The sequence below is a fragment of the Limulus polyphemus genome, unplaced genomic scaffold (assembly GCF_000517525.1).
Source record: "Limulus polyphemus unplaced genomic scaffold, Limulus_polyphemus-2.1.2 Scaffold3405, whole genome shotgun sequence".
NCBI classification, from domain to species: domain Eukaryota; kingdom Metazoa; phylum Arthropoda; class Merostomata; order Xiphosura; family Limulidae; genus Limulus; species Limulus polyphemus.
The window spans coordinates 9979-22422 of NW_013669015.1; the positions used below are offsets into that span (position 1 = coordinate 9979).

Here is a 12444-nt window from a genome sequence, read left to right on the forward strand (position 1 = left end):
TACTGTATACTTTTTTTTCATGATGCAGCCACCTGTGTAAGAGGACCTTCTAAATAATCTGCTAAAGCTTGTGCTTTAGCTTTCAACATTCCTATACCAACATCTTCCTTGGCTTGAAGACATAACAACAAGTTAGCCACTTCAGTAACAACCACTCTTCCTTCCTGCAAAAGTTTAAAATACAAGGGTTAGATAAAAATAAACTAAATTCAATTTTATAAAGTAAAGTGCAGTATCAGACATAACATTTCTACCAATATTTTGAAAAGAAAAAAAAATATCCACTTGATATTTTCAAGTTTCTAAAAATCTTGAATTTCTTTCAGCTACGTAAACAACCAAAGGATATTCACACTTATGTATGTAATATAGTGTATTTTGTGTAAATCTGCATTAAAAGAGTTTGTAAGTTAAAGAGTGACTACCAAAACTTAAAATATACACGCAACAAACTCGCAGTTTCTGAATATTATTCTAACTATAACCAAATCTGTATGCAAGCAAACAACCAAAGGATATTCACACTTATGTATGTAATATAGTGTATTTTGTGAAAATCTGCATTAAAAGAGTTTGTAAGTTAAAGAGTGACTACCAAAACTTAAAATATACATGCAACAAACTCGCAGTTTCTGAATATTATTCTAACTATAACCAAATCTGTATGCAAGCAACATTGCTCGAGACAAATAAGGGATGATTGGGAATTGTAATATCACGGCAATAACAAGGCAAAACCACTTTTATAAATTAATGTCAATCATCTCTCTCAGTTCATCATTATATAGTGGTCTCATAAAATTCTGTTTTAGTTCCCACTTGGAAGTAAATAAAACATTTCAAAGTACTCCAAGTTTGTAATCGACCATGGCTTGATTTCGGAGAAGACATCTGGATGCTTTATTCACATGGAGAAACAGATAAATGGAGTCCAACCAATCACAGAAGGCTGTAGCAAATTGACTACAAGCGTCATTAGCAGAATGTACAACTGCTTCCAAATAAATGATGTTGTTACTCGTTGCTTAGACAGAACAGAATAACACCTACAACACAAGCAGATGAGTACCACCTGTTGATTCTAGCTCACTGCCACATGATGAAGGTTCCAAGATTAAATTGGGTGTTCACAGCGCTCCCTGCCATACGATGAAGGTTCCAAGATGCTACCATGTTCCCTACCATGCTAAACTGGCCAACATATTTCTTGAGGAGCAAAGGATTGACTGAACTGAGTGGCTTAATGCTACTGGATGTCGAACCTGTCGAGCATGTATGAGATGATCTTGAGAAACACACCATATTATATCAAGTGACTCCATACAGTAAAGATGTTCTAAAAATATCTCTTTCAGAGAAGTGCACAAAAAAAAAGACTCAGAATTTTATCAAAACTAGTGCCTGGTTGCCACTGCTGTTCAAGAAGACCACACTCAATATTAAAATGTCCTGAAGAATAAAAATGTTAATCCACAACCACCAATGTTCATTAACAAAAGTAGACTGAATGATAACTTGCATTTTAGTTTACATGACTGGTTGTCAGATGCTGGATTTGCATAAAAGATTAACTGAGAGGAATGACTGCCATTATATGATAACAATAGTTTTGGCTCATCATACCTATATTACAAGTTCTGAGCAGGGTATGTTCATGTTGTGTATACATGAGTATGGGGGAAATACAGGTTAAACTGGAGATTACGTTTAGTAAGTTTGGTTGAAAGAAATATTAACTTATATTTTTGTAAACACATACTTATAAATGAAACTACACTGTATCTTAATATATCTTATTTCTGAAAATGCATTAATTCAGCTAACAAAAGTATTTTCTCTTTGTATATAAAACTTTTTAAAATAAAATTTTAGGTTAATCATTATCATAATTGCTATAAATTTTGCACAAATTAACACAAAAAATAATTTAAAAAAATAATTTATCCATCTTATGTTTTAAATATAACATTTAAGGGACATGAAAAACTCAAATCTAGACCTGATTACTTAAATATTTATTGATCCCTTCCTTGAATCTATTGTATCCATGATATCTGAATGCAAACCATTCTAAAAGTCAAATACCCTGTCAGAAAAGTAAAACTGTCTAACCTGCCCAAATTTATTTTTGTGTCTCCTTGTCCTAATATTCTCACCATTAAATAGGTACAGAAAATGAAGCATTGATAACATATTATCAGTAACCTTAATACTCTTAAACACCTCAATTGGAGCACTTCTAACTTTTTTTTGTTTATCCAAGAAAAACAATATCGGGAATCTTAGTCCGTCCTCATATGACTACCATACCATCCCAGGTATCATCCTAATGGCCCTATAACTGTACAAGTCATACATTTTAGTTAACAATAACAGCTGCATGAAAATAAATGTGATCCTTATTTAAAAAAAGAATTTTATCTGGTATTATGTGAATTTTCTGAAATATGGCACACTTAGCTAAAAGTGACTTTACCTCACATTCTATGGCTATGAATTTTAACTGGTCCTCATTGAATGCAGCCCGGCCATTTTTCTCATAAGCTAACCAAATGTTGCTTGCAATGGCTGCAGTTACACGAGCATCTTTGTCTCCATAACCAGAGTAAGCCAGTAATGCTCCTTCCTGATTCAACAATCTGATATAAAAGAAAGTTTAAATTAAACTACACTGTATGTTAATAAATCTTACTTCTAATGACATTAATTCAGCCAACAAAAATATTTTATCTTTGCATATACAACTTTTTAAACAAAATTGTATGCTAATCATTATCGTAATTGCTAGAAGACCTTATTTATCCATCTTCTTTTGTAAATATAACATTTAAGGGACATCAAGGTGGTACATGATCCATTTAAAATAAAAAAGCACTAAAATCTAGCCCCGATTACTTAGATATTTATTGAGCCTTCTCATAATATTCGAATGCAAACCACTCTAAAGTCCAATCACCCCGATATATCACCCAAATCTATTTCAATAATCAACAGCACCAGCTTCAAAACTTGCCAATGATCTTTCATTTTGCTATTCATATCTTCAAACCATTAATAACACAGGCCTGCAAATTTAAACTTAATAAAAGTTGTTTTGGTTTTAATAACGGATTTTCCATAATACAGCTACGCAGATTTCTATCACGTAAGGATTTTTTTAGAAATCGGGAAGAAAAAAAAAATCTTACTTAGATCAAATTATTATTTTGTTTACCATAATGAACATTTTTATTATTATTATGTTTATTAACAAAAATATAAACAAACTGAAGAAAAGGGAAGAACATTGATGTTAAATGAATATGCATCTTCATTCATCCTAATTTTTTTTTGTGAAATCTATGTCCTTTAGTCTCAAAACTTGGTCTTTGTTGTGGTCTTTCTTTTATGTATTGCGTTATGACGTTTTGTGAAAACTTTGTATATGATGGAGAAAAATAAATATTTTTGGATTCAGCGTACAGGAATTACTGTAGAACATATAAAAATTTCAAGACAATAAAACCATCAAAGGCCTGTGTAATCAGTGGTCCTAGAATAGTATAAGAAATGGCAATGATACATCTTAAGAACACTTTAAAAAACAATATTTTTTTCTTAATACTAATATTTTACAAGTACTCATGCCTTTATTGTTAATGTAGTAAATACACACACACACAGAAAGTACACTACTAGCTAATACCAATGAGGGAAAGAATTACATATATAATTTTTTTTTAACACAAAGTTATAGCAGTTTTGAGAAATAGAAATAAATTGTTTTACAAATTATAATATGTATATTACATTAATTTTACTCTTTTTCATCATACAAAATCAAATTTAAATGTTAATGTGATATAGTAGAAGGATTGGGAACGTAAAGGGCCCTTAGAAATGTAATCTTGATACCCTTCTTCTAAGAAACATATCAAAACTAGAGACTAATTATAATTGTTTTTAGTTGTTGTTTTTTTGTCCAAGTTTACAGATATGGCTTTACATTTAACTATTCAAGAAAAACTGTATTTGTTGTTTACTGACTAGTGTGCAACCTGCTTTTAAACTATAAAGGTGTGGTAAATTGCTTCCAGTTTGAAAAAGTGCATTAACGTTTCAGTTCTACATACAAATAGAAAAATCTCAATGCATTTAAGCAACACATGTGGTTTTAAAAGTTCTTTTTTTTTTCCTCTTTTAAATATGTATTCCTTTAAATGTTTAAGATCACATGTTAAAATATGGTTTATTAAGTTTTGGATAATTAATTTCAATATGAACCATTTTACAACTTTTGTAGATATTTGCGGCTGACACCATTTTATTTTTTTAATATTAGGTATTCTCTTATGTGAAATTGATTACGAACTTTTCAAGTAACTCAAAAGCAGACTAGAGTTACGTTCTATAACTGAAAACATTGCTAACAGCAAGGATAACCAACTTATGAATCGATGTATTATAATGCTACTGGTTTCAGGCAATTCCACTATTCATCAGTATTCTTTGGCAGTAGCAAATTGAAATAACAAGATTAGGCTTCATATAGTGGTAGTGTATATTACATGTATTGTGTTGTTTGATGAGCTCTGGTATTGTGTGAAAGGCTTCATCAGCACTAGATATGGCAGATATAGAGTGGTCGACTTATTGTTATACATTCTTCTTTACTTCTACTTATAAAATCTCACAACGGTAAACCTATGTCTATATAGGTTCTGAAGAATATGTAGCATTGATGTTATCCTTATTAACTATTCAGCAAATAAGCTGTTTAAAATACAAAAGAATAAATATGAATCCAAATCTGTTATTTGATTCACCACTTGTCACTGAGCATACAAGTTTCTGGTAATTCCACCCCTCATCAGTAACCCTGGACAAGGAACAAGAACAACCTTCATTTAGTGGTAGACCACCATGTTGAGCAAAGGACAACTCAAAACACCATACATATTATGCATTATAATTAATAAATGTAATACACCTTTTAATCCACAATTATTCATTATTACAAAATCAAATATCTTGGGACATTCAAATTCGATGACATTCAAATTCAAATTCTTGGGACATGTTTCAATCATATTTGTTCAATCCATCATCAGGCAGAATAAATACAGACAAGACAACGGTACATGTACTATATTTAAAAAAAGCTCCTTCCTATATTAGACGAGATACATGTTAATATTATATTAACATTCTAGTTAAATGAAACACTGCCAGTAACTGTGTGTTTATCTGTAAACATGTAGACCTTTATACAATGTTAATCCTAATACAGGCTATACAACTGAAGGACTAAACTTTCTGGACCTTCATCTCTGTTCAAAGGAAAATGTTTGCATTTATTTATTTCTAGCAAATCTCTTCATTTAATTTAGTGTATTATTTTACCTTATGTATAACATATACATGTATACATTTATTGGTGTTGTTTCATTTAGATAGAACATTAACTTAAAGTTGACATGTACCACATGTTAGAGGAACAAGTTTTTTTTTTAACATAACATATATACTGTTGTTTTATCTATATTCATTCTATCTAATGACAGATTGAACAAATGTGGCTGAAACATGTAACAATATATTTTTGTTTTTTCAGTAATAAATCATTGGGGTTTGAATAGTCTATTACTTTTATTAATTAAATGCCACAAGGTATATCAATAAAACCATTAATGGAAAATAAGTTTTAATTTTAGGAAACTTCATTCTTCTAGTTAGACCAGTATACTAAAATTAACTATATTAATTACTGGGTCAATTTTTAGTTTTGATCTATGAAAGTAGCTTGTTTGATCAGAAATTAATGATAAGGCATGGATTTCCATTACAAAAAATTTTATAAATATTAAAGTTCTTGTTTTAATGTTATTCAAGTCCTGTTAGCAATAAAGTTAGAACAGAGAAAAATACTTTTACTCTTAAGATAATTTTTTTTTTATTTCAGCCAACATTTCTCCCCTGCAGCTTCATCAGAGCTTATATTATCTGGAGAATAAAAGTTTTTTGTTGTTGTTCTTCTAACTTTATTGCCAAAATGTCTAAATCCCTCCACTATGCACCATAAATGCTGAAAAACAAATTATTCAAGTCCTACATAGTTAGTAAATACTTACTTTGATCATTTCTTTACCATGCTTTATGATAATTGTATCAACACTTATAATTCTAAGAAGTTATGACTGAAAGTAAATAATGCCAAACACACTAATCTGCTATATCCAGTGTGATACCAGGGGGCTCATCAGGTGAGCTAGGACTAGACAGGCATTATTATAGTTGAGATGATACACTAACACTTTTCATTGATTTTATATATCCATGCGGTGTATTTGTAATTTTTATGTACTTTACAAATAAAAACCTGATTCATTTTGAATTACAAACCAAAATATACAATAATAAAGATACATTAAAATCTTATAATTTATGATGTTTAAAATAATTTTTTAATAACTTTTCGAGTATACATATTAACATTTCGAGATTATTTTGCACTTTTATCTGAGTAGCTTTGTGTAACTTTTAGGACTAACTTAAAATGTTATATCTACTAAGCTGATAAAACCCGAAGACTGCCTTTTGTTTTAAATTTAGTTGGACGCGTTTTTTCTAAAACATTCCACTTACAAAGAACACTGTACTCCGCCTGTATTTGCTTGGCTTAACGCCTGGGTTAGAGCTTTAGGTTTCAGCATACTTATGTCCCTTTACGTGTAAGTTTTTAAAAATTCAGTTTCCCCCCAAACAATTAAATTAAATTCAATACCTCACGAAACAACTGGCTGATTGACAATAACAATACATTTAATAACACAGTCACATGCCATATAAATAAGGGTGGCGACGTCTACATACTGCATATATTTATACATTTATAAATGTGCATTATAAAATGAGATTTGGGTTTCTGATAAAACCTAACTATCAATATTTAAAAATACAATTTTCAATAAATAACTTAATGTCTCAGTAACTAAATAGTGATATAACATTTACCGTTTCGACTTATTTTATACATATAACGTTTTGCATGTGATAATTGGTTAATAAAAAATTGCTGTTATATGGCCAATAATATTTTATTTTCTAGTGAATGAGCGCTTCAGGGAATAATAAATTAAAATTATAGAATGATGTAAATAACAATTCAAATATAAGCAGGTATAATTTAGATGTTCAACGTTTGAACGCAGTGAACTTTTGTTTATGCAATTTTAATCTATTAAACTTTTTCAGATTATTAAACACACAACAGTTAATAACTATAACGTTATTTAAATTAATCAATAAGGCTAGGATTTGTGGTAAAAATCATACTAACTGCAGATGTTTTTCTTCAACATTTCTTTTAAATTGTTCGTTGCGAATTAAAAATCGGAGGCGTGTAAAAATGGCATTTCACATTAATTTTTTGTCTTCTAATGGACCAGCAGTAAGTGTGAAGGCTTCTTAAAATCCTGATTTCCATACCCGTTCTGTCTCCCACAAATCACTGCCAAAGATGCCTTACGTTAATACCAGAACTCGAGGATGAGATATGAAAGATTCTGTTTTATTTTTGTTTTACTTTTGTCATTTCATTCCAGCCCAAGAGAGGGGGCATCAGATTCTCTGAAACACTGTTTGTATGTGCAGTAAAATCTATTTAAATCTGAGATTTAAATGCCGAAAGCTGAAGATAAATTAGCAACCACTACGCATATGATTTATAATAAAAAAAAATCATGTCAACTGAAAACATTTGTTTCCAAATTTCTCTTAATTTGTTTATTGTATATCGAAAACAGAAAAGTAGAGCTAGAGGGTTAATCAGTTAATTTGTCATTGTGTTATCAATCGATTACCGAGTTTGGCTTGTTTGAAGTTAAACACAAAGCTACACAATAGGCTATCTGTGCTCTACCCACCACGGGTATCGAAACCCAGTTTCTAGCGTTGTAAGTTCGCAGACATACCGCTGTGCCACTGGGGGTTAGTGAGTTTGTTAATCAGCCATTGAGTTGTGTCTAGATAGGAGAGGAAATTCAACAAGTAAGTTGTATTTGTTAGTTAGTCCTATAGCTTAGTTACTGTTAGTTGTTAGAATTGTGCAAGCTTTAATACTTTCTCTTAAAGAAATAAAATGCTTTGCTTTTCGTTAAATATCTTGGACTTTGTGTTACTTTTTTTAATTGAATAATCAAAAAGAACTTTCCCAAGTATAGAAACTGTTATAACATTGTTTTCAAGAGTGGGATTATTTCCATACCAATGAAATAAAACCTAAAACAAATTTAAGATTGCAATATATGAAGCAAGTGAGATCGAAAATCTGTGGGAAATCTTGAAACAATGGAAAGAAGAATTAAAAGAAGACCAAGAAGAATGAAGACAGAATTTTTTTTTAATGGTCAATAGTTAAGAGACGAGACTTTATGAGAAGAGTTCATAAAGAAAGAAATATAATATTTAAAGAAAAATTAATACTAAAAATTAATTTGATTGAAGACCAGAGTTATTGGAGATGTACAGAAGAATTACAATGATTACAGAAAGAAATCAACAATCTACAAAAGAACATGAATGAAATAATGAAACAGCTTGAAAATAAATGTGTAAGAATAGAGACCATACCAGCCACATCCATCTCCATACCTGCATGAAAATTTGAACCCCAAATATATTCAGGTATGAAATATGAAATAGGAGAAGCCTTTTGGTCTGCACCTGTTTCAACTAATACTGTGGAATCTATAACCACTGGACAAAATTTAACAGGCCAGTTCATATTTTAATCACAGTGTAAGTCCTTTTGGCTGACCCTGTATCTATGAGGTTGTACATAATAATGTTTACTATAAATCTGAATTTACCATTTGTATCTTCACGAAATTTGACAAATTTTTAGCAAACATTACGTTTTTATTGTACAGATAACATCAGCATTTTTAATATTGTCTCTACTAATTGTTTGTCTATGAATTTATGAAGCTTTTGCTGAGTCTTCTGAGTGAAAAATGATTTTCATACTAATAATAAATATACTTGTTTACATTTTACAGGCTTCATATTTCATTTGCATAACCTCTAGTATTTCCTAAATGAATATTAAAAGTTTGTAGGGTAGAAATCTATATTTTATCTTCTATTCGCTCTACTCTAACATCATTAGTGGCAAATATGTCAATGTACAGTAAAATGAAAAGTTAAAAATAATGGATAAAATAATTAATACCTTTTTTACCTTTTTGGAATGCATCATTTATTACAGGTCTTCACATATTTCAACTGTTAACCTTTTCACATATGTTTTCTTTATATCTTATAGTTCTTGTTGTTGTTTGTACCACAGGAGCAACTTGTTCTCTGTAAGAATCAATGACTCACAGTGGGAGTCAATTAATTGTTTCCTGTAAAACTAGTATAAACTGTGCATATACAACACATCATCTCACAGTCACGGTGTAACTGCTGTAACTCTCATTTTTCTCACAAATTTGGTTGTCCAGGAAATAATTTATGTAGATCTCAAATATACATTTTAGAACTCAAAAAAATATGTCACATGAATAGAATGTTCAAAAAACAACTAAAACTTATCCAGTTTTCTAAATAAGCTACAAATAGGTTTTAAAAATTCCATTAGATGTTCAGATCACGAAGGAACTACGGCAGACTTTTATTTTGTGGATGTCTAAATTAAATAGCTGTAATAGGCCTTTGCAGAGAAGATCTGCTATTTACGTTGATTGTAAACGTGTCCATCAGCCATGTAAAGTTGATTAGCAAACAACTCAAAAGTCCAAAAGAGGAGGGCTTCTCTGATGGGTTTGACAAATGTATTGATATCACAGCAGTTGAAGAACGTAGGATGTCTCTAATATCTTGGGTTTTTGCTTGTAAACATGCAGTTTGTGTTTCTAATTGATTAGAAACTATAGAAGCCTATTATTGAAGTTATAATTTTCTGACATTGAGAATTAATAGCTCAAACACAAAATGCATCTTCATCTGAATTAGAAAGACACTCATATTTCTCAAGTTTATCACTGTACACCCATAAAATCACTCCTGGGGTTTATCCTTTCATAAAAATGTGTTAAACCTTTTTTATAGAGGGGTCTACGAATTTTAAATTTAGGAGGGGTTTCCCATTTGGGACCCCAGATTAACAGCTAATGTAGTTTATCAATTCAATTATCCTTCTTGTGCACAAGGCCACATCTATTCCACCACAAGAAAACTATGGAGTAGCGACTCTCGTGAACGAACACGAAAATATCAAAAAACCTATCAGAAATAGCATATTTACTAATTCCTTTGGTGAGTGGAATGAGTTGTCCATTGAAATTATTGTTGTAATCTTAGCTAAGATCAATGATAAGAACAAAATTCATATAAAAAGAAGACTGCTTTATCCACAGACTGAGGCCACAACGCAGTCATGTAATTTGGAATTTAACCTCTTAGAGTATAGTTATAGTTCCCACTTTAGTCTTTTCTGAGTGGAAAGACTCCTAGGCATTAAGTAAGAGGTTAAATAGTAGCAAATTAAATTGTAATGAAATTGCAATGTGTTTCTGTAATCACAGTAACTTAACACCGACGAAGAAACATAAAGCAACCTGTATAAATCGCCAGAGATCTTTTTTTTTTTGTGGGTATAATTTAGTATCAATTATAATGTATAAAAAATAATGAAATTTACACTCTGTTATTGAACTTTCAGGTAATCTAAAGAAACATATTGAAAAGTTTTATTTGTTTGTTTCTTAGAGCAAGCCACATTGGGCTATCGTTTGATTTTTGTTCAAGAAAAAAAGCGGATTTATTAACATACTATTCTTAAAATATTTTAAAATAATAATGTTTTTAAACTTATGATGATAGAATGTTTTTACATGTAAATATACTGAATAAATTCGATGACGAGGAACCCACTTTGAGACTAATAATGCTTGGAGACGGCTTGAATGGATAATGAAGAAAAACTTTAATACAAGTTTAACATAACAGCAAATGTACAACGTTTCGACAGGGTTTTGCTGGTTTCACTTGTACAGAACACACACTAACTTTTTTGAACACATAAACTCCATTCATCCCAACACCAAACTTACCATAGAGACCAAAAAACATTAAACAATTATCTTTTCCTAACCTCAACATTATTAGATCGGACACACAGTTGAAAACCAAAATTCACCGTAAGAACACACACACCGATCTCTAAGTCCCCTGGAATTCCGCTCATGACACCACACACAAAAATCAATGTATTGAAAACCTCCTAAACACAGCCACAAGATTATTCAACTGACTACATAAATGAAGAAATCAACCATATAAAACATTCCTTCATTCACACCAACAAATTTCCACCAGCTATTGTTGAAACACTCTCCAACATTCACCACAACAAAACTCAACTCGCGAACAAAATTGATACTAACAAACCCAACAACAGAATATTACACTGCAGTTTACCTTTTGCCCCTGAAACCAGCTCAAGAATAATCCACACTTGGACAAAACTAACCATTAAACATAAAATTCTGGTCAACGTCAAATTCTCTCAAAAACCCGGCCCTGATTTAAAATCGTTACTAAACAAAAAATTATTTAGAATCGCATAATGCTAACTTCATTTATAAAATGGCATGCAATAACTGCCCAAAATTCTACATCGGAGAAACAGGAAGAAAATTGGAAACCAGATTGACAGAACACAATAAAAAAACCGACCCATGTTTTCCACCATTGCAACTCAAAAAACCATAGTATATCTTTTAAAAACAGTAATTTTAAACAAAGAGCCAAACATAAACAAACGAAAAATTAAGGAATCTATCTTAATTGAACAAAACAACCCTACTCTGCACCAACACCCTGGGGTGCCAAGATATCTCTTCTAAGTTGTGCAAAAATATCCGGTCATGTGACTTCTTTGTTCCATACTGTATATATATATATATATATATATCTGTGTCAGTGTAAACTAAGTGTACTTGATGATGACAAAACTTTGTCGAAACGTTGTAAATTCGCTGTTATGTTAAACTTAAATTAAAGTTTTTCTTCATTACCCATTCAAGCCGTCTCCAAGTATTATTATAATAAACCCATCTATGAAACTGGACATTTATCCAATAATGAAAGTACATTTATTATAGTAATTTGTGAAACAATTTTATAAACACCTTATGCTTTAATAATTTTATAATCAATAAAACTTAAAGTGGAAACTGAGTACAACTGACAACTGGTAAACATTGCAATCCATAATTTTACAAAAAAAAAAAAGTGGGATGAACGCGTTTCATGGGTCAGTTACAGAAAAGTTGCATTATCAGTGGCATCTCTATGGGAGGAGGTGTCGTTTTTGCGAACTAACTCTATTTTGGACTACATGAAAAAATAATTCCATTAACCACCATATCCTATTATCTAATTGCAGGTTAACAACAA

The 12444-nt window shown here is 30.8% G+C and overlaps 1 protein-coding gene across 3 annotated transcripts in view; it reads right to left on the reverse strand.

Moving 5' to 3' along the window:
• LOC106469297 (ragulator complex protein LAMTOR2-like) overlaps positions 1–6843 on the reverse strand; it is an 8987-nt gene extending 2144 nt beyond the window's left edge. Inside the window, exons 1-3 of one of the 3 annotated variants that reach the window (XM_013929783.2) lie at positions 6764–6843; positions 2477–2639; positions 11–164 (exon numbers count right to left, since the gene is read on the reverse strand). In XM_013929783.2, coding sequence (XP_013785237.1) covers positions 18–164; positions 2477–2639; positions 6764–6801 — 348 coding nt within the window. In that variant the 5' untranslated portion in view covers positions 6802–6843 and the 3' untranslated portion in view covers positions 11–17. Of the gene's footprint in view, positions 1–7; positions 165–2476; positions 2640–6624 lie in introns of all 3 variants that reach the window. The other 2 variants (XM_022397775.1, XM_013929782.2) reach the window with 2 other exon arrangements.
• Positions 6844–12444: the final 5601 nt, after the last annotated feature.